Raw genomic sequence first — 23,940 nt, 5'->3', positions numbered from 1 at the left:
TTATGCATGAGAAGCCCAGGGAGTCTCCAATAATTTGGACATAAGGTTTTAATTTTTTTTTTCCTTGTATGTCAGGGCAAGCAGACTGCCTGAAGAGAGCACCCTTTTAGACAGCGCAAGCAGTTAGGTGTGTCTACCTAGTTGCCAATTTATTATTATGAAAACCCTCTACAAAAACATGACCATTTAACCAGAATTAACACAGTCCTGGAGGCTTCACTTTCCATCTCCTTTGTGCATGTGTTTCATGCATATTTATTTGTTTATAATAAATAAATAAAACTTATTTATTTATAATAAAATCCTTACCTATTCAAAAAAATTAATTTATTTCAAAGAGGTATATAAACTTGGGTTTTGTTCAGTAATAATTCACTAACAAACTTTAAGCTACCATTAGCAGACAAAACACTGGTCTTTTGAGAATTAACAAGAAGTAAATCTCAAAATGCAGAGTTATTGTTGGAAGATTAATTCTAGGTACTGATATCTAACAGGACAAAAACCTAAAACTAGGCACTCACACTGCATACATTAAGTAGATAGAAAAATGCAATGCATTTAAAAGTTTTGTAAACTCTACTCTAATCATTGAAAATGACAACAGGGTTTCAAAAGTGTCTTCAGTAATGCTTAGTGGAGAGCAAACTTATCTACTACACTGGCATACCAGAAAACATATTTACATATGCAGAACCAGAGGAGACATCTTCAGACTATCATTTTTTTAAAAGAACAAACCACACTAATCATGGGTGGGTTTTATCACAATTCCTTTTCACAGAAATATTGATAGAAAATTTTGATACTCAAACAGTTTAAACAAACTTGTTACAGAGCACTGACAGATCTGCAACGTTTGTAATACTCCTTCACCATGCACATAACAGTCTCACAATGCACCATTTCTCCTGAAACATGTAATATATGCATTGGTGACAGTATAAAAATAAACAGAATCACTCTGTTAAAAAAAATTAGTGTAAGAGGGTTTTTCTCATTTGAAAAATGCATATAATTTTTTTCCAGATGCTTAACAGTATTATTCTCTTACAAAAATGGAGATGTTCTGCACAATTTTGGTTTCACTTCTGCTCACTTTGAATTGCGTTACACATCTGAAGTGTTAATATCCCCCAGACTTTGATTAAGAGCTCTTAAACTCCACTTAGGCTGAATCACACAATGCTTAAAAAACAAATCTAGTATTTCTAGATGTGTTCTAACTTTATTAAATGTTTCCCTTACTCTCCATGGTCCCAATAAATTACACGTTTTATTGAGAGTGACTTCTTTACAATTACTTCTAATAGGCAAGATATATCCATTGTAACTCGTCACTTGTATAACTAAATAAGAAGTCCTGCCTTTCTCAAAGAACAGAGCACAGCATTCCTAACACAAAAACCAAGAATTCAGTCTGAAGCAGAGCTGCACTTCTCTTGTATTTTGAAAAAAAAACTTGAAAAATTTTACAACTATCAGAGAACTGTGCAATTAAAGCCTGCTTTAAACTTCATAATCCAAAAATGCTGTAAGAGTCCCTTTTCTTCCAAGAACTTGCCAATGAAAGACTGACATCAAGTTTCATCAGCCATTTAAAGAATGTGTACAAAAATAATTTAATTAGAATATATGAAGCAGGTAATTTTACTGCTCAGAATCGACATATTGACTGCTGTTAAAGGGACACCTACACTAACCGGTGTTAATGGCTGAATAAACTATAATGTCCTCCCAAATCTTATTCCAAGAGATTTTCTCGTATTTTTTTTAATTAGAAAAAATATTACAAATCTAAAAGTGAGTCCATTTTTTAGGGTGAGAGGTGGGTTTGCTTTGTTTCCCCAAACAACACGGGAGAAGGTCCCTTTAACAAGGAAGGAGATAGGTATCACTTAATCAGGATGTGGGAATGGAATCTGTACCTATGGGTAAATGGCAATGCGTTCTGTGTTGGTTCAGCCCTTGGTTCTGAGTTCTGCGTCACTTCTGGCATCACTCGCTCGTCATCTGTCCCGTTAATGCTCTCCGGAGTTAAAGGAGACTGAATATCCCCTCCAGCTGATTCCTTAAATGAAACAAACAACATATTGAAGTTACAAACTGACCTGCCCAGACAGGTTACGTACATAAAAGCACTAACATTCATTCTTAAACAATGTAAAAATTTTAGTTAGTACTAATATGGTGTTCAGATTTCCAGAAACCCTCATGGTCATATTTCATCATGTGTATTTAATATAGAAGTATATTACCAAAAGATTCACATTATCTTACACAAAATACAAGTGGCCTATGAATTCTTTGTAAGATCCAGCCTTCTACTTATTATAGACCTCTCTCTTACATTGTATTACATTCCACCCTTATTCTGATACACAGTGGGTGACTCTTGACACCTGGAATTTTTGTCTCATACTTTACATTCTAATGCAGTGAAACAAACAATTCTGGTATTTGTTTCAAAATCTAGTTTTAGTGCTGCTTATTAACCAAAGTGAACAGTGGGAGGGCCATTTGTGGTGTGTTCCCATCTATAAAGAACACTTGTTCAGCAAAGTACAGGCAAAAATTTTCATGTTAGCCTGGCCTAGCTCTTGCTGGTCATAGTATTATCTGGGAAGGAGAATACTCCAACTACAGCCAGGTGTACACATAGCTATGGCTATACAATTAGACACCTCAACAACTTCATGGCTGCCTCCCAGCAGAAGGCACTGCTGTGGTTTTCATTACCTTTCATCACACCAGCATGTACATTTGTGTGTACGTTTGTGTATACATTTACATATGAAAAAGAAAAGAGTTGATAATATAAAGAGGCAAATAAATTATTCTATACAGATGGCATGGTCTTGTCTTCTACTACTGACACTGTTGAGCCAGGGATGGGTGATTTCATACAATTTCAGAAGGCAAATGAATGTTTATTCAAAAACCCCTCTCTCTTTGATAGAGAAAATCGTAAACATTAATTCCATGGGTCTCAAAGTAAAAACATTTCACCTGATTGGTACACCAGACTTAGGTCAGTGTGGCAGAACATATTTATAAACAATATGAAAGGAAAACAAGATAATAGATTGTTTACATTTCTCTCAGACTTTTTCCCAGGCTTAGCCTGGCAGAAATATTTCTCTTCTTCTCTCTGATTGAAATGAGAATATCCACATACTACTACTACTATTATTATTGTTATTACTATTATCATCCAGTAGGATAGACAGTTTCCATTGACAATAAGTGAACCTTTCTGGATCTAAAATTTTTTCTTCTATTTTTTTTTTCTTTTCAAACTACATTATGTATAATAAAACATTACATACCATAGTCTAGAAAATCTGTATAGTTTGTATCTTTAAGGCAAAAATTCCTGTAACACTACCACTAGATTCATAAAATCAGAGTCTACTTATTAAAATGTTTTAAATGCGAGTGAAAAGGAGAAACATTACAAGTGCCATCTAGGCCTATTTTTTCATTAAAGTACTTCCATAGACTTTTAATATGAATGAAATTCAAGTAACAAAAATTTCAAGTAACAAAAATTAAGGCAGAAATACATCCCAGTCTATGTAACAGGTAAAGGATCATGGCCTGCAAATTCATGAACAAAAGAAAAATCAGTTTTTAATGTGCTTCTCCTCCACAAAAAGTACAAGTTAATCAGTGCTTTCACACATTCACAACTACTACTGTCTGATAAGTAATTTATTTGCAGACAACTTTAATAGACCTGACTATGAAGAAAACACCAAATATAATAGAAAAAGACACTTACAGTGAAAAGATTTTTCACAAATGCTTAGAAATAATATGTTCCCATTTTATATTAATTAGAGAAGTATAACTATTTTAGAAACACTTTGTGAGTTCTGCATCTGTATTTAAGTTTTTATTGCTACCATTATAACTTCACATATCCACTCCAGATTTTACAAAATTGGGCATGACGTTGTGATATTTACTATTTAAACTAAACATAATAGTGGGGTGGATATTCATCAAAAGACATATTTCAATATAAACCCCATATGCACTTACAGAAGAGTCCTTAAAGTAAAATAAGTAGACAATACAGCACATATCAAACCACCTTTTAGTAAAAACAAGAACCTTTTAGATAACAATAAGAAACAGAAAAAATAGGAGAAGTTAGTGGTTCTAAATTAATGAACAAACAAAAAGAAATCCAGCATGTTTAGATATTTAGTATTATACTGTTGTCTCAGTAAGGATTCCATACACCTCCCTGGCACAGCTATTCTTCATAGTGTTTCCCTGCAGTGCTTGGCAGTGGCATAAGTCTGCTGGCTACTGCCACCCTAACATACATGAAACATTTGTTGCAGTATTTGTTGCAAAAATTCATATAGCATCCCAGAAAGTGACGTTTTTCACAAGCCCTAAGCGAACTCTGTACTTATACAAAGAACAAGACAAAAAATTATAAACCAGGATAATTTTGCCAAAACCAACCCTTTCTTTCACTAAGAATCATGATCGTAAAATTTTTCAGGCAATAGTTATTCTAATAGTTTGCATAGGAAAGTCTCAGAATCACATACAAGATTATTTTAAATAATTTACCCACCCCACAATTTCAGAAACCAAAAAAAGTCTTACTCTGAATCAGAAACCAAAAAAAGTCTTACTCTGAAATGACCAGGGTAAAAAAAAAAAAAAAAAAAAAAAAAAAAAAAAAAAATCAGAGCACAGTCATCCTTAGCAAAAAAGAACTGAGGTTCAGATGACAACTGAACAAACTGCTCTATATGGTTCTACAATTGTCAGGCTATTGCTCCATGCAGCTCAGTGAACTCCAGATCTAAGTGTAACTGCATGGGGAAGCTAGTAACTGAGAAATGGGTGGCTTGCCACTGCAAGATCCATGAATTTTATGACAAAAGCAAAATTATTTCCTATATTACAAGATGGATCTGGTAAATAGGAAGTGGCAAAGCAGGGGGACCCAGTATTTCAGTTTTATGTAAACACAGAAAGAGGACTGCAAGTTTTTATTACCTAAGGCTCAGTTAAATGGACACCAAATGGTACAGCTATGTGCATAGGTGGTCTTAGAAGTCCCAAAATAGAAAACTTCTTTTTAGACCAAGGCCTCCAGACATACCAGATATAGATATATTGTGTACTATTATATGAATCTGTCTTCATAAAGATGGCTTTAAAGTACAGGTTCTCTGACACAGAAGCAGTATGTTACTCTTCATCTCGAGAAAGCCCAGGGCACTCAATGGGACTTACATATAAAAAAGCAGCATCTCTCTTCTAATTTGGTGGTCTAGGCCACTGTCTTTCTCTGAACAAGTTAAGTTCTCTTTATAGTTAAGGTAAATGGTGATTTTATCTATTATCTGATATTCTGGAAAATCAAAGTAAAGCCTGCTGGTAGGCAGGCAGAGAACAGCGAGTATTAAAGAAACAGGGAGAATGAAGAGTTTAAAATTAGCAGCAGCATTGCTTAGGGACAAGGCACTCCTGCTATAAAGTAACTGCAAATTAGGCTATGTATGGTTTTCTTTCTACCATGTGTTTCCCACACACACACACAAAAAAAAAAATCTGAAGAACATATTCCATCAAATGAAACAAAATATCAAAAAAATCCACAGAACTTCTACTTCTGGGCTATTGAGGGACTTTATAGGAGCAGCACTTTGCTAAAGCACGTAACACCTGACACAATCAACCTAATTTCAGTGGACTTAAGGCAAAATTGCCCTGAAGTTTTAACATGGCTAGAGTCTGCTAAATATTTGAACTACAAATATACACCAGTTTTCTGAGATCTTTTTGCTGTGATCTCTTGATTTATTTTTCTTTGCAGTTTCCAATGTTATTGCATGGCATTCAGAATTGAAACTCACACGTAGCAGAGGTATTTTCAGGCTTGCATCAAACAATAGTGGACAGCAAATATCTTGTGCAGTGTTTTGTTACATTAGTTGTAGATATATTTCATAAAGATTCAATCTGAAAGAGCATACTTTTACTCTTTTAGAATTCTGTAGTAGAGACGGTGGGAAATGTACCATATCTAGTACTTGAATTAACTGGTAAATAATAAAGATATTTTTTAAAGCTGTACCAAGAGAAATAAAACATTCTATTTAAGTTTTATGTTTATATTTTCCAGTTTTGATATGCAGATTTTTCTACTTATTACTAATTTAACAGAGAAAGATATCTGCATGTCCAAGACTGCAGAGGGACTGATCCTTTTAGATAACTGAGTTGTCATTACAGAGTTCATAAACCTCTCAATGTCCTTCCTGCCAATGCCACCAAAGCTCTACTGAAAAAGCCAGGTTCCTGCAAGGCATTTACTCACCATTAAAAATATCTCCTTCCTCTTTCCCTCTCCCCCTCTGCAACAGATCATTATGCAAAAGGGAAAGAAGAGCTATAAAACTATTCAGAAAGACAACAGCTGAATTGTTTGCCTTACAGCCACCTTTTAGCAAATGATGAAAATGAGAGCAGGTGCTCTTTCAAGTGTCTCTATGGTCCCAACTTTCCTCTCTAGTAGCAAGGACCCATCCTCCCCCCCGTCATAAATCCGACTGAATGAGCCCAGTACCACAGAACTGCTAGAGTTTGTCATGATGCCATTGCTTCCTATCTGTTCTAAACTCTGAAGTTCTTGATTTTATTCCTTTCTCTCTAGGGAACTAGTATGTGAAAAATACTATGCTTATGTGTCAGCACTTGCACTAACTGTATTACCCAGAATAATATACTAGCTTACCAACATAGTGAAAAGTCAATAGAAGAAAAATAAGGCCTGAATAGGAAATTATTCTTCAGTGTTCCATAATGAAATTGCAGCCCTCAATAGGCATTATAGAATCACTCAGATTTCTGTAACTGCCTACACCATAAATGTTAGGTTTCAACTGTAAAAAGAACTCTGTACAGGAAAATGAACAACATTAATAGCTCACACAGTTTAATAGAAAGCTTTAACCCTGATGAGCTGCAAAACAAAAGCATCTTGTTTCTGAGTGAATAGCTCAAATTTACATCCAAACCATGTAATAAGTCACTCCACGTGACAGTGTCAGATTTAACTTCTGAGTCCAAAATATTAATCAACGTATCAAAGAGAAGCATAATAATTTTTTGCTTATAACATCAAGTTACTAGAGGCCTGGATGAAGCCCTTCACTGTTTCTAAAGTCAGGTGTGTATTATTGACAAGTGTATAATATTGAAATATATACTTCCATTGTCTCTGTAGAATTTATCAAAAATTTAGAGACAGTAAACTTACAGAACTCCCTGCGTTATTTTTTTTAAATTTCAGTGGAGTAAGTAGTTTCCCATTAAGAGCAAAAGCCAGCCTACCATTTGGGCAAAATGCTTACTGGAAAAACAACATGAGGCTTGTTCATTGTGTATGTTCTGATTTCCACTGACTTCTCTTGGTAGGACACCAGATGTAGCTTTCTGGTAGCAATAAAACTATTTGTACAGCATGCTGCAAAGTGCCTGCCATCCGTACTCCACTAAAGAGCAGGTGCCTATTACAGTAAAAAGCACTGAAGATACACTGATGCCATGAAAAGACTCCCCAGAAAAAAGGTTCAGTCTACTCAACCCAGGAATCCCTGCTGTGGTTTTGTTGCTGAATTCCCCAAGAGAAGGAATTGCATTTGTCTTCACTACTGCTTAAAACAAAGCAGATAGCTAACTGAGTCAAAAATCTTGGGTGGGGAGGGATACAGGAGAGATAGGGAATAAAAGCCTCAAGGACTTTCCTTTTCCAAAGCAGATTCTAAATATTCATAATTAATTTTAGCCATAACTATTGTAAATGTGAATATAGTAATTGATTCTCCCATTATGCCTAGATTAACGCAGTTAGTGTTTTGAGATATTTTATAAACTCCTATTGTATATCACTGCTAACTGTAATAAAACCCCAGAACCAGCCTGTGAATCTATCATCTTCCTTCAATGCATCTCACAAGAGAAAACTACAAAGTAGGAAGTAAGTAAAACTGGTTTACTGTTTCCACCTTTATTTTTGGTGCAATGATTGTTTTATAAAAGTTATTTACAGTGCACCACCAGAAGTTTTGTGCATACAATAGGAAATAGTACAAAAAATATTTAGTATAGTTCATTTACATAAATATATTAATTTTCTTGGGAAAGCTGAAATAAAGGAAAAAGAATTTAAAAACCACACAATTTTATTTTAGAGCAAGTTCCTTTGACTTGCTTACAGTATATGTTAAATTTTTAAAACTTCTTGACACTCTTGCTGACCAATGAGAGGATTCACAGTAACTGAGAAATCGTCCCTTAATTTTTAACACCTGTGTATGTAAGGAACAATAACAGTAAGTATCACAGACAAGAAGTATGATGCTTGAATAAGGCAAAAAGACTCACTTGAGAGGGTGTACTTGTTAGCTCCATCTTTTCATGGGATTTTTCCTTTGCTATTCGTGCAGCTTCTTTGAATTCCTGAAATTTTTCAGCAAACTGAAGGTACATATGTTTAAAGAATAAAAAAAAAGAAAAGAGAGAAAGAGTAGGCATGAAATAATACATTAAATGCAGAACAGAATGCTGTACTTTGCATTTCACAATGTCAAATTCTGTCAGTAATTTAAAAAAAAATTTCTCCTTATTAGATATTCATTTAAATGAGTTACACAGTGACATACCTTTCAGACACTTAATACATATCTTAATACACACTCTTTATATGTCAGGAAAATGAAAATGCAATGAAGCATGATCTGTTGCTGGTAGTTTTAAGAAACTCATGTCAGAGATGGCTAATAATAGGGACAAATTGCCTTGCATAGCTGCTTTCAGATTCAGGTTTTACCCTCCTGAAACAACAAATAATCTGCATCAGCCTAATGTGGTCACCATGAGCTAGGAAAGCTTTCAATGTACTTTGCTCTTTCATGACTGAAACCGAACTGACTTCTTCCCAAATGTTAACTGCATTTATAATTTCAATAGCTAATTAGAAAAGAAACAGTGGAAATACTGTGTTCATCTCTAGAACATTCATTGACATCAATCAAGTTAAAGAACAAATTAATTGAACTAGAACTGCCTATACTTAACACTAAACCATGAAATTGCACATGGAACTGCCATATTATGCTTTATTTCTATGCTACATGCACCTCTTCCAGAAAATACCTAAAGCAGCAATTTAGAAATATATGCCCTCTTAAACCTGAAAGATTAAATTAATTTGTTAAGGATAGGGCCTGGTTTCTCTGGCTAGAAGAAAAATTGGCTTCACAGTTCTCATCTTGACACTACACTAATTGCTGGAGTGGCCACAAATTTGTTTTTGTGTCCTACTGCTGTTATACAGACTATTACCTTAATATGATCAACTTAAGAGTGAAATGATTCTGCAAAAATATCAGAAGCTTCTCCAGCAGCTTCTAAATCTCTTTGGCAGCAGCATATGAAGAAATTTTAAACTCAATGTATATATACAAGGTACAAAGGCTACCTTTTGTGTGGCGCAACCTCATCCATTATTTTCAATCAGAACTTCACTTAATATGCAAGACCTAAAAAACCTTACTGTCTTTAAACGTTTTCCTGGTAGACTACTAGTGTCTGAGGACTTTAATTTCTCTCTGCTTGTACCTTGTTATTTCATTTGTTACATTATTTGAAAGCTTATTTTTCCTGAAAGTTTTATCCAGCATCAAAAAAGTCTCAGAACAGATGATGAAATTAGCAACAGATCACCAGAACCAGATAACACTTTTTTAAGACTTGTGCCTAAACCTCAAAATCTCATGGGTAACCTATTATTTACATCTGTCTTAAGACCAGAGAATTATTAAATAGCAAATATGATTCTGAAGTATGGAATAAATGGCTGAAGACAAAGGCAGTAAATATGACAGCCACAGAAATGTTTTTTTAAAACATCATAGATTAATAGACAGCATTCCAAGAAAGAGCCAAAAAGCCCAATTTGGTTGAGATTTTCAAAAATCTTCTAGAATTCTTTGAGACAGCCAGGAGATGGATAATAGCTATCTCTTGATAAAATTCCTGAATAACAAAGATGAGCCTCATGGTATGAAAGGAGAAGTTTTCTGGAAGACCACTTTTTTAAGGAAAAGATGAAAAATTGTGCACAGAGACTACATAAGGCTGCTGCCAGTATCCATGGTGGCACTTTCCATTTAGAATATTCTTTAAGTTTTATGGAATAAATCAGGTCAGCAAACTCAAGGGGGTAAGACAGCGTACCCTAAAAGGAATATTTCTTATACACCAAGATACTATCAAAAGCATAGGCATATTCTTAATGAGAAAGTAGTCTCAATTTTTCCTGAAAGTGAGAGGACATTCTATTTCTCCTACTGCAGCAGCAAGACTCTGCTAACAAATCACAGTCCTGTGAATATTCTCCAACACAGGTATCTTTCAAGGATCACGGACATCTGATGGAGCAGTCTTTAGATGAATTTGTGGTCTAACATTGAGAATAGCCTAGTGAACAGAAATAAATATTTAATTAATTTTCCTCTATGCTATTTGCATGTGAAGTTGATTAGAGTGCCAATACTTTTTCATCAGACAGTCTCACTCCACTAATTTCTATTCACAATAATTGTACAGAAAAGAGGTTGCCATTGTTGCACTCTACCCTAGCAATTAGTTCAGAAGGTCAGGGGCACATGAACAAAAAACAAATAGTACATAAGTCAGACAAGTTCTATAAGATATGCAGACAATAATGTGAGAATAAACAGTTTACTTTATCTGCTGGGATTCTTTGCATAATTAAATTGTGGAAATTGGTCACAGACTAGACCAACTTTTTTTGTGGTTGCAGGCTGCCTTTTGCTCTCTGGAACTTAAACCACTTACAATCCTAAAGTGCTAGCTGTATCAAAGTGCTCTAGTGAACCTGGCTATGATGCACAGAAGCAAGAGTAAGTAATCTGAGGGAGACAAGAAAGAGAATATAGAACATGATTTCTCTAAAGTTACATGGCAGATCTAATTCAGTTCTTCTGATTCCCAACCAAACACACCTACCAGCTCCAGTGGCTGAACAGCTTCTAATCTAAAGAAAAGTTTTCTTTCCCCATCAATATGTTTATAATTTTTAAAATAACACAAAAAGTGAAATCTTTAGGAATTGTAGTAGCAACAATTGGCAATTGCAATTTATGTGAATATCAGTTTAATAATTAAGATATAATACAACAGGAACAGTATGCTGAAAAGGGCTCATAGATTCACCATAATCTTCATAAAAGGTCTGTGACTCTTCTGTTTTATGAACAATAAGCAAATTTATTAAGAAAAATACAATCTGAGTAACTGCTCAGAAAAAAATAAAGTAAGAAAAAATGTCTACTGTAGCCTTTCAGATTAAATTTTCAACAGTAATATAGAGCTTTATGTCAAAGGAATATTCATAAGTCCTAGACATCTATTTGATGGCAGTGAAAAGAATGGGATTGAAAGAACTGTAATTAAGAAGGTGACGGAGGGCAAGAGAAGAGTTGAGGACAAAGATTAAAAAAACTGAATGTATTTTCATTGGCAAGGATAACCTAGAGCTTGTGTCAGGCAGAGTGTCCATGACTACAGCAGAATGCTTTGCCTTCAAAGAATCATCTGTGAATAATAAAAACAAGCTAATCTACAAAAGTATTAAATTAGATTGGCATTTGTGCTAAAGCCATTGAAATAATAAGAGAAGTTATTACCATGTTGGTAATAGTGCTTCTATTAAGCACTATGGAAAGTGCTTCTAGGACATACACAACAAATTAACTGACGAGGTTTCCAAGTTCACTGAAACAATGATAGGTCTGCAAATGCACATGCAATGCCAGAATCATTCAGAATGTCCTGTGGCTGTGTTTTGTGGAAAGGAAAACCAAGTGATTACAAAAGAAAGAAATCTTAAATGTTTGATGCTTGCCGAAACAAACTAGCCATATTGGGTCTCATTTTAATAGTTTTCTGGCAGGCTGTGCATATCCTTGGATAATGACAAGTACCTTCTCAACAGGGCTGCTATGGTTACTCTTCCTTCAAACAGCTAGCCACCATTATTCCTTCCTGAACATGTATTTCTCTTACTGCACTTGGGTGTCCAAATAATTTCTTTATTTCAGATATGAAAATTTTCTGCTTAATATAAACACAAGCTCTTAAACTGCACTGAAATTCCTCATTTGAAGAAAACCCACACTTGTACAGGTTCTTGGACTCATTTACCAGGGCAGTAGCAAAAACAACAAGTAATGTAGAAAGGATGCTCAGAGGACCTATGCCATCAGTTTGAGAAACAGGGATTTCTTTCCTTGGAAAGAGGTGTATCTCCTTATTGCAGAAGTAGACTAGAAAAGAAACTCATGTATGACACATACTGCTTAAGCATACATTTCAACTTTTGCATTCAGCAGAAAATGTATTTTTCTTTTACACTGACTATATTTCCCACTTGCTTTACTTTACGGCTGCAAACTTTGAAATAACAGTAATTTGATGTAACTACATAGTAGAAAAGTGAAAGTGAATGTAGCCTAAAAGACAAAAGTGCATCTGAAGACTACAAATGTTTTTTTTCTAGGACATCTAAATACACAAGAAACATTAAATTGTTTACTTATTTAAATTCTATCATGGAAAAACTGTAATGGAAGAACAATGTTTAAAAAGGAAAAACCTAGTAAATCAATAATTAGAAAGCATTAGCAACATAAAGTGTAATAGGCTTTAATCTCCCTCTTTTACTTCATCAGTTTAAAGAAAATTTGCAGATATCACACTTACTCTTGTGCTTTCACATTATAACGATTGATACAGAACAATTTTTTGTAAATTATTTTTAAATAACAACAGTAGTGAGTACTGAGCCAAGATACAGTGAGCAGGAATAAAATACACTTAAGTAGCTTCACTAGCTGAAGAGCTGCCACTGGTCATACTTACTTTTGAAAGGTGATGTTCTGATGAAAATCCCAAGCCATAGACTGTATTCGCCCTGCTGTCTGCCCACTGGCCAAACTTCTGGGATGTTTTAGTAAATGTCATGTTGGGGGTGATGGTGCTGTTAATTATTGCCTGGAAAAGGTAATAACTGTAAAAAATGGGCTTCATGTTTTTTTTTTTTTTTTCCCTAAAGAGAAGTCATAATTGAAAATTCCAATATTGTAGGCAACCACCTGAATATACTGAATGAGACACATGCTGGGAACTAGGAAACAGTTTTCTAATTCAATGCCAGCTAGAATTGCAAAGGCATGTTTTTGCATACATTGTAAGGAGGAAAAGGCTGGGGAGGGGAGTAGGCATCAATTCACAATTGCAAGCAGTCCTTTAAAGTTTCTACATATGAGGACTATCAAAGTCCTTTTTTGTCTCACACCTGTATTTCTTTGTCCCTTAAAGCAGTGCCTCTCAAGTTGCCTGTCAACTCCACTGCTGTTCTTCCCCCACTCCTGTTGTATATGAGATTATCACTGAAAAACACTAAATAATACAAAGGAGCACATTTTCTTTTTAAATCTCAGTTTTACAGCAATCTGTTTCCTTTACACACATACAAGCAAGGCTAACAATGGCAGGGTCATACACCAATTACAGAAGTGGAGCTACTCTTGTTTTAATCTTTCTTCTCTAGTTCTTGTTTTTGTATCTACAGCATGCAAAAATACCATCTTCCAGCATGTAAGTTCTGATAATACAAACACAAAATGAAATTACTAGGCGATATGCTCATTCTACTAAAAGCAACTGAAGTTTCACTGTGGATTTCAACAGCATTTCCATCACATTAAAGACTATATATGTGAAGTGCAAATTGTACAGATGTGAAGAGCATCACATGGTTTTCTCAGGATGGTGACTGAGAAACTTTAACATCACATAGACCGAATACTGCTCTCCTAAGACCAAGATCCTCTATAATCAAAATCGATCTATACTACTTTAGTGAGATGGACTTCTGGATGGATATTGAAATAAGTATTTATTTAAAGGAGTTTACTTTGCACCCTTTGTTTCTGCTGATATATTTAGGTACCACTGGAGCACAGCTACCACTAAATTAAAATTTCCTATGAATTCTACAGGGCAAGCCTGAAAAAATTACAGCTGAGGGGCTAGCCAAGCTCATAAACAGCACCCATGTTCATACAGCAGTTCTCAGATGAAGTAGTGGAGGGGAGTATTGCAAGAAAGTTCAAAAGAACACATTGTATTGAAATCTACAGAAAGGCAAGCAAAGCTAGTGCAGCATAGACGAATTTAACAAAACTCTTTCTTGGTGACTTTGGCAGCTTCTCACATTAATGAAGATGAGCAAATCTGAACAGAGCCAATTCTTTCTGATAATCTTTGTCTCTAAATACAAATTTTGCCTACTACTGTGAACAACTCCTTGAAAATTCTGGAATGCCTGAAAGCTTACATTTGAGCCAAGAAGCCACATAAGATCAAAGTCAGGATTTGCTGTGTAAACATAAAACGGAGAACTTTCTCCAACATTGTCTGAAGACATCCCTCAGATTTTCACGAAGCTGCTCAGTGAAGTCACTGGTACATAAAACATTATTCTTCTTTGTTTAGGCATAAGGTTCAGAGCTCACCTAAAGACATCAGATTTCTACTTGCACAATCACCTCCAACATACCACCTAGAAAACTGCTGTCTATAGCACACAGGACAAAAGAGAGAATGTGATATAGGACTTCTCAGAAAAGAGGTGCTCTGGAACTCTTTTTTACTTGTATGCTTCTTGTCCTGCACTGTTAGTGGTTGGAAGCCCACATTTGAAATAACCAGGTAGAAGCTCAGAACAGAGACCTGCAAGTTCAATTAATGCTCAATCTCACTTCCTGTAGAAGCTGTCAACAGTAATATGCTTGAAATGAAATATCCTGGGGACTGTGCAGGACCAATTCTTCCTCCCAACTCAAGCTCTAGCTATGTTGTCTAGTCTACTTAAGCTCAGAACATCCATTGCTTGATTAATTGTACCTTGCATCATATATTTGAGAGAGTGAGTATTATGTCATGGACATAACTTCCTCAATTCAGAAGAGGACTCCAATGCCAGAGAGCTAAGACCTCCAAGCAAAACACAGGTTTAAGGCCTTCACAGCTGCCATTTCTGGCAGTGACAGCAACACAGCTGGCTGCAGTTTAACCCAGTGAAAACCTGAGAGAAATGCTTCTATTGACCACATGACAGGCTCCACCATGGAGAACCTGAATATGGCGCCAGGTCCAGAATGGGATAGCTTTTTTTACACCAGACTGCATTTAGGCTGGGTTATGTTGACTGTCAAATTGCTTTCTTCCAAGAGAGAAAGGCAGGAAGAAAGCTTCAAAAATAATTGTGTTGAGAGAGATTTGCTGCGATTCTTCCCCTTATTTTCCAAGAAAGAAAAGTAAAGAGGCTTCACTTCAGTAGACAGCATTAGTCCAAGGACTGGGAACCCTACATTCAGATCCAAGTAATTGAAAAAAAAAAAAAAAAAAAAAAGCGCTTTCACTGAATTTACCAATTTTACAAGGAAATCAGGGATTTCCACCTTCTCTAAATAAAAAGCCTTGGTATGCTAGGTCTCTCACATCCAAAACTATGCTTTTAAAAGTGTAATGCTAGAGCATCCTACAAATACTGTGCAGTGTCAGCTACCTCTGGAAAAAACTAGATACCATGCCTTAATATATTTAGCTTAAAAAAACATTTCTTTTTTAAATCAAAATTTATAATTAAGCCTGTCTTGTCCATTCAAATGGGTACTGCCTTCACTGCTCTCCTCTAATCCAGATTTCACTGCAGAGTTATCAGTATAACAAGTGTCAAATATTTCATCAACTTTTAAGAATGTTGTTTCCATAAATGAACAAGAAGATCTTAAAAACAGAACAGAGTCAATCTGACAGGAAGACATTTAGCTTTTGAAGAAAACTGATTTAGTTTTCTTCAGGCTTTTTTGGAATTATAAAATAGCTTTCATGTTTCCCTTTCATATTACTTTAGAGATGAGAAAATAGGGCATGTGTCTGAGCTGTTCATTTTACAAGCTGCAAACCTGACGGCTGCAAGATATATAGTAGTGGTATATCTTGTGCTTAAATTAATGGCAATAATAATTTAAGACACAGAACTTTCTAACTTCTTCAAAGGAAAATCACTGAATACTTGTGTGTACAAGTCTCACTTAAAACATTTATTGAGCATTTAAAAAATTGTCACTTTAAAGTGAGACAGTGATTAAAATAACAAAATTATCTGCAGTAACACCGATGGCAGCCTTGACTGAGTAATAATATATGCAAGGTTCATGGAACCTGCAGACCAGGAAACCACTTTTTTCCAGAATATTCTCTTGTTCTATATTAATATAAAATTTAAGTTTGTTTTCGTACCTTGTATCTGTGAAAAAAATTATCAGTGAGTTAACGAGTACAGCAAGAACCACATTATACATGGTCTCCTTCCTTTTCTCAGAGATGGCGAGAGACAAAATGCAAAAGACAGTGGGACTCAGAATAACCCTAACGTCTGCCTGTACTGTTACTGGAGAAACAATGGAAGCTTTGTTCAATCACCCAGGAGAAAAAAGTACTAAAACATTTTTCCAAGGAACTCTGAAAGGAGTAGTTAATCAATGAGAACTGAAAGCCTTAGCAACAACTGCTCAGTGTTGTCATGCCATACTGCATAAGAAATCTTATTTTTCAGGCTTTCTTTTGACTCCAAGGCTGGTAGGAGAAAAAAGTCACATAAAAGATATTTACTCAAGAGGTCAGAGAAACCAGATTCAAGTTCTATCAGAGTACTTGCATTAAGTATTCTCTGCAATGGACAACAGGGCTCCACATATTGTGCATGATTCTAAAATGCATATATAGCCTCTACACTGAACACCTTATGGTCCTACACTTTTTTTAGACAAGACAGAGGGACATACATCATATCTGGTGCAAGATATTTCAAGAGGAGACTGTAGCTTCAGAAAACATTACACAAAATGCATTAAAAGTAAGGAAGTTGAGTCTGTAGGATCTGTCTTGGCTAAACCTAGATCAAATAAGGAAAAAAAAAAAAACTCTATTTCAAAATTAACCAAAGCAAAATTAACCCCATAAGCAATTTCAGGTTGGAAACTGCCATGCACAATAGGGGAGTGAAGATCATGTGTTGAAGTGTCCTTTTGTTTTTAAGAAGAAAGTTTTAATGACTCTTAGATAATTTTATCTAGAGAAGGTAAATTATATCCAGGAATACTTCTGAAATGCACCAATCTAAAGAGAGAGAAGGGTGTGGGACACAAGTAGGATTACCTCTCAAATCTATAGTATAGGTCTCTCCAACATTTCTACTGCAGTAATATACATGTGAACTGCCTTTACTTACTGACTTACTGCTCAGCACCCGAGAACTGAGCACATCATTCTCTCCACCCTACAAACCCAAAGGATGCTGTAAACCCCACCAGCACCCTGGTGTACAACAAAACCTGGCTGGATCTATTTCCTCTAAGGGAGGGGCATGACAGCTTTAAAACCAGTAGGGTTTGACAAGTGGTTTTGGCCACTGGCAGCATGTGCATGTCAGCAGTGTTACTGACACCCAGCTACATGCCATACAGCCACAACTCTCTCTGGGTGCACTCAAACTTAAAAATGCTTTATATTTACATTTAACTCTTTACACATACCATACCATATTGTACATAAACAGACATGCTAAAAAAAAGGATGGGGTTTTAAGTAAAAGTAAATGAACTCACTGGGAATTATACTGGAAACCCACTTAAAATTCTTCCATGTGTCCCTCTGTTATTCACCTGTGTATGTTGCAGAGTGATGTGGTGAATGCTTGAAAGAATGGAACTCTTTGCCATGACTGGGATTTTAGATCTTCATCTAAGACTTGGGTGAAAACATTATTAGCATTGAACAGCACTCACAGAGTAAATGAAAGTGCTGAACTGAATTATCAATGTATCTTGCCATTAGTACTGGATGTAGAGGGAATGCTGCAGCAGACAAAAGAACTACTAAATGGTGAACAACTACCTGACAATTTAATTCAGCAGGCACTCAGCAGGAGTTGCAGCACCAGGATGAAACAGAGGAATCCCAGTGGATGTCAGAATAAGGATTATGTATATTCTCCAGATCAATTAAAACACTACATTTTTTAACTGGTACTCTTAATTTCATACATCATCTAGTTCAAATCTGAGTGTCTTTATTCATTAATACTGACTCAAAAGGTATTTTAATTATTTGACAGAACTAATTGGATCATTTGAAGGAAGGCTGAGAAGGAAAAAAACAAAGTAAGACTTAAAGCTGGAAAAAATCTGGCAGGCTCTGATACCAGTCTCAGCCACTTCAAGCAGAGATTTTTGATTATGAGATCAATTTCTATATATTTCTTTGTGATAGAAAATCTCCTTTTACATTTAAAATAATCTGGATATTTTTTAAAAATGCAGGGTAATAATTTTCAGTTTTCAATAAGTAGTCATAAGATCCCTGTGAATACCACTATGCTTTTAACAGAGTATTTAATTTCCAGTCATTGTGAACTGATGCATTTCCAAAAGCTTCAAATTAGTCTCTCGAAAGGATCACAACTTTTGATTACAGTCTGTATATCTTTAATGCCCTTAGTGTAGAGTTTTCTGCTACACTGTTTGTAAAGTTACTGTTATTATAGTTATGTGGGTGAAAAAAAAAAGGATTTTCTGCATATCAAATTAATTTCTTAGACATATTTTACAAAAGAAGCAGCTCAGCACTATATCCTTTCTAGTAAAAACAGAGGAAAAACCAAATCAAACCAAAAAAAGCCCCACAAAAAAAAAACCTACTAAAACCAAACCAACTGAATCTAGATAAAAGCTTACCACTTATTAGGTAGGCTTTATTAGGAGGCAATCCTTGCATTCTCTACAGCAAAAATTGCAAGATTACATAACAAAGGATTTATGAAGTGATTATGGCCACTGAACAGATGTCCTTCATAAAGCTGAAGCTAATTATATTGATAAATGACTGAGTACAGAAATGAAAACAAGTTATTGTAACCCTATGAGTACTTTGGTATGATTTTTTGTCTTTTTAGACTTCTCATAGCATTAAACAAAGTATAGGTCAGTACTTCAATTCAGCAATAATTATTGAAGTCAACACAACTACATGGAAAACAGAATTTACAAATAAACACTTTAAACATATTATGAGGCAATGTTACCATTTTAAAATGCCAGTAATCTGTGGTCAGATAATGATACAAATATCTGAGAAAGAATATGAAGAACATCAAACTAGAAAATAGTAGCAAAAATGTTTCAGACAACTAGTTTTTCTGAAATATAGTTTACCTTTGAGCCATCCAGACTGATTATCCTATAGACATTTCTTGTGCTGTCATAGAAGTAGGACACAGTAACAGCATGCTTGCTGGTGGGAACCCAGTTTTTCTTAGTGTTTGGGTCAATCTGGAAGACATGAGCTCGGGTGCTGAAGATGGGTTGTTCCCTGAAGGAGAAAGAGAAAAAGTCATTAATCTAATCTGTACATACTATCATTGCACACAAGCTAGCTGCCAGTGTACTCATTTGGATGTACACAAGTTACTCTGCACAATAAACCCTGCCTGACAACTTCTATATCTGTTGCTGCATAGAGCAGGTTAGTTTGTTAATACATATATGCAAGCAAAACTCAAGTCTTCTAAGGCAAAAATCAGCATCCAATTGTGGAGGCAGATAAAACCACACATTTCTAATATAGATTCAGCATCATCCCATCATCTCCCCAGCTCTTCACTGACCACCTATCCTTTAAAACTAAATCGTATTAATGCATGTGTAACTTCTCTCATTATACTGACATTGCAGAACGTGCATAACTTCAAGTCCACTTCTTCTCCAAAATCTCTCAATACTCTGATTATTCTCACCAATTTTATGCCACAATCTGAATCTGAACTGGTTGATTCAATGCAATTACTCTAAAACTAACGATAATTAAGGCCAGGAACATGTGCTGTGAATCCCTCATTCTTTGGAGCTTTATGCCTGAAGGTATTTATGCCAACATTAAATAATGTATAAAATACATTTTAAATTATAAATTGCTTGGCAAATAAAATTACATAAGGCAAAAAAAAAACCCTTATTGTAATTTAGAATTTGCAACATTTTTCCCCATGACCACTACCAGGATATACGGCACTGCACAGAAATCTAAACACATTTTAATATCACTAAGATGGTGATAAGGTGGCCTTCTACAATAGAGTGACTGTATCAGTAGACAAGGGGAGGGCTGTGGATGTCAGTTATCTGCACTTATGTAAAGCCTTTGACACATGCCCTAAAATATACTTCTCTCTAGACTGGAAGAGATGGATTCAATGGATGGATAGTTTGGTGGATAAGGAACAGGTTGGACCTTTGCATCTAGAGGGCAGTGACCAATGCCTCAGAGTCTCAATGTTCATCAGTGACAGAGAGTTCACACCTGACCCCAAGCTGAGTGGCAAAGCTGATGCATGTGGATGGCATGCCATCCAGAGGGACCTGGAAAAACTCTAGGAGAGAACCCATGGGAATCTCATGAGGTTTAACAAGGCCATTGTGCAAGGTGCTGCACCTGGGTCAGAGCAACCCTGGCACCAGCACAGGCTGGGGATGGGCAGATCACAGCAGCCCTGCCCAGAAGGACTTGGGGGTGCTGGGGATGAGAGGCTGGACATGACCCAGCCATGGGCACTCCCAGCCCAGAGAGCCACACGTGTCCTGGGCTGCATCCAGAGCAGGGTGGGCAGCAGGGCCAGGGAGGGGATTCTGCCCCTCTGCTCTGCTCTGCTGAGAGCCCACTGCAGTGCTGCATCAGCTCTGGGGTCCCAGCACAGGAAGGACAGGGACCTGATGGAGAGAGTCCAGAGGAGGCCACAAAGATGATCAAAGGGATAGAACACCTCTCCTATCAGGAAAGGCTGAGAAAGTTGGAATTGTGCAGACTGGAGAAGAGGAGGCTCTGGGGAAACCTTACAGCAGCCTCTCAGTACCTAACATGGGGCTACAAGAGTAGAGGCAGAGGGTCTTTTTACCAGAGCATTCAGTAATAGGACATGGGGTGATGGCTTCAGACTGAAAGAGAGCAGGTTTAGGTGAGACATTAGGAGGAAGTTCTCTGCTGTGAGGATGGTGAGACACTGGAACAGGTTGCCCAGAGAAGATGTGGCTGTACTATCCCTGGAAGAGTTCGGGACCAGGCTGGATTGGCCACTGAGTATCCTGGTCTAGTAGAAGATGTCCCTGCCCATCTAAGTAGGTTGGAATTAGACTATCTTTAATGTCCCTTCCAATTCAAACTATTCTATGATACTGTAGCTGTCAGTTTAAATTTAGCTACATTTTAATGATAAGTTGATTGCAATATTTTTAAAGGAATGCTGCTATCAAATTCCAAAGACTTTAAGTCCCAGGACTTTAGGTTGAATTTAACTTTTTAGGTATTTTGACTCTCATTTTCAGGGTGTGAAAAAACATACCCTTTGACCTGCCCTTATTTTATTTTCAGAGGTATGTTTTCAACACTTTCTTTCCCACAAAATAAATTACCACAGAATTTTGGGTACTTGTAATTAAAGGGGTTTTACTTGACCTAACTACAAAAGGGTACATATGAACTCAATGAAGTATCTCTATTGCTCAGTAGGAAGAGCAGCTTTCAGTAGTAGAATTGTATTACACAGCTGGGAGTCAAGATTCCTTGAAGTTCACCAGATGACAGACGTGGTGTTCTCCTATGCTGGAGATGCTGGATGAAATGACAGAAGTATGCAAAACAGATCAGAGACAGCAAAACAGAGTTTCAGGGAGGCCAGTGGGAGCAATGCACATGGTAATTCTCCACAGAAATGTATCCTCAGCACCAATTCATCTTTTCTTTGTAAATCACCAAGCTATAAGAGGTTGCATAGCTATTTTCCTGATCCAAATCTCTTGCACACAAATGTTATACAAAGATGACTGGCATATATAGGCCCTTTGTTTAATAGAACAAACTACTCCTTTTTGCCCTTTTCAATAGCTACAATTACTTCTTCAATCATACTTAAACTTTAGTTATTTTCAATATTAGATCTATTTCATAATTTACCTCCCAGTTAAGCATATACCAATATCAAGGGACACATATTAATATAATGCACCGGCCCTTTAACCCTGGAAAATTAAAGAGCCCATCAAAAAATGGGAAACTATCTCAGAAGCCTGCCAATTGTTTTGATGAATATTGACATTGAAAGGAAACTATAAAGGCTCTGACCATAATAATTAAAGATCAAGGAAGAATTGAATCCAAGATGTAGATGTGTGGTTAATGAATATCCATTTGACTAGCACTGATGCTCAGTTCACATCCAGTACATTATATCACATATCACATAACTGGGACTTTCAACCACCACAGGTTAGGATTTTAATATGTAAAAGATAGGTGAGTACTATATGGCTGAAGTGAGATCCAGTGAAAGTCAACTGTTCAGCCTTGAGATGCTGCTCTCCATCACTGTCATCACAAAAATCTTCCACAGCCCCACCAAAACATCCTCAATTTCTTTGATGAGGTGGCCTGCATGTTCCTGCTGATTGCTCAGCAGTGCTGCTCAAGACAAAGCAGAGCACTTTGCAGGGCACAGTGTGGGTCTAACACAGACAGCACAGTTAGGTATGGAACACGATAAATGAAGCTTACCTACACTGCTTTAATCACTTCTCATAAAACTAGAGTTAGTCTTTTCTTTCCATGCTTAAAGTACAGCTTTACTGAATGACAAGCTGTCTTCACTCTTGGGAAAAAGCATAGCTCCTTTTGTTAAACGAGTTGGATAAATCATCAGTTTGCCAGATTACTGGGGTAATTAGGATTTTTTTCTGACAAAGACACTAAACTTCAGATGACTCTAGAATTAGACCACTGTTTTGACACTTAACGATGAAAATTTATAAAGATTATTTCTGCAAGCTAATGGAAGTTATGCACTATATATCTACAGGATTAAATGTCATATAGAATCAGTCACTGATGTACCACTGAAGTCCTTCAAAGCTGCTATACAATTACATCATCTGTAATTTTCTGTAGCAACATATTATATAGAGATACTTAAATTTTAATTTCCTAAAATACCTGTGAACATGCAACATGTAATGTATAAAACACATAAGAATATTTGTAACTTCAGCCAATAAATCTTCACATAAAAGTTTTGTTCTTCCATTATCCACATAAGGACACAATGCCATCCCAATCTGGAAGTTTCAATCAATTCAACTGAAATAATATTAATTTTAGGAACATTAATTAAAACAGAAGATAGCTTCCTCTTTGCCTTCCTAGGTGGTCAAAGAATTAATATCTTTTCTTAAAAATTATAATATCTGTTTCTATATATAAAAAATAAGTCTCCTGTTTTTCACAGGATTACAGATAAGTTGAGTTGGAAGGGATCCTCAGGGATCATCGAGTCCAACTGTTGGCCCTGCATAGCACCATCACCTCCATATGAATTTGAGAAAGGAAGAAAATCTTTAAAGAAGCAAAATCAATCCTGTAAAAAAACCAAACCACCCTAGCAGTTTCTTACTCTTTCCATTTCAGCTTTCTCTTCTTTTTCTTTCATTATTAGAAGGTATTCAGTACTCATTAAAGACATTAATAGGAGCTAAGACAAGAACTCCTCACTAATTACAAAGCAAAGTAATTCATTTTTCCAGAAATATACCAATGCTGAACAAAAAGAAAACTAACTAACAAGAATGCCATACAGAGTTTGACTATTAGAAATGTCTGCTCAGGCATGGTAAAAACATTAAGCCTTGCATCCTGCTGTTCTTA

General features: G+C 36.0%; 1 protein-coding gene across 2 annotated transcripts in view; it reads right to left on the bottom strand.

The window, feature by feature from the left end:
• HOMER1 (homer scaffold protein 1) overlaps positions 1–23,940 on the bottom strand; it is an 88,460-nt gene that overhangs the window by 44,970 nt on the left and 19,550 nt on the right. For both annotated transcript variants that reach the window (XM_072922005.1, XM_002187874.7), the window contains 4 exons: positions 19,410–19,566; positions 12,988–13,119; positions 8,425–8,517; positions 1,929–2,071 (listed from right to left, as the gene is read on the bottom strand). In XM_072922005.1, coding sequence (XP_072778106.1) covers positions 1,929–2,071; positions 8,425–8,517; positions 12,988–13,119; positions 19,410–19,566 — 525 coding nt within the window. The remainder of the gene's footprint in view (positions 1–1,928; positions 2,072–8,424; positions 8,518–12,987; positions 13,120–19,409; positions 19,567–23,940) is intronic.

The sequence above is a fragment of the Taeniopygia guttata genome, chromosome Z (genome assembly GCF_048771995.1).
Source record: "Taeniopygia guttata chromosome Z, bTaeGut7.mat, whole genome shotgun sequence".
In the NCBI taxonomy this organism is placed as follows: Eukaryota; Metazoa; Chordata; class Aves; order Passeriformes; family Estrildidae; genus Taeniopygia; species Taeniopygia guttata.
The sequence above is the reverse complement of the archived record's forward strand: the minus strand, read 5'-3'. Positions and strand labels throughout refer to the sequence as shown.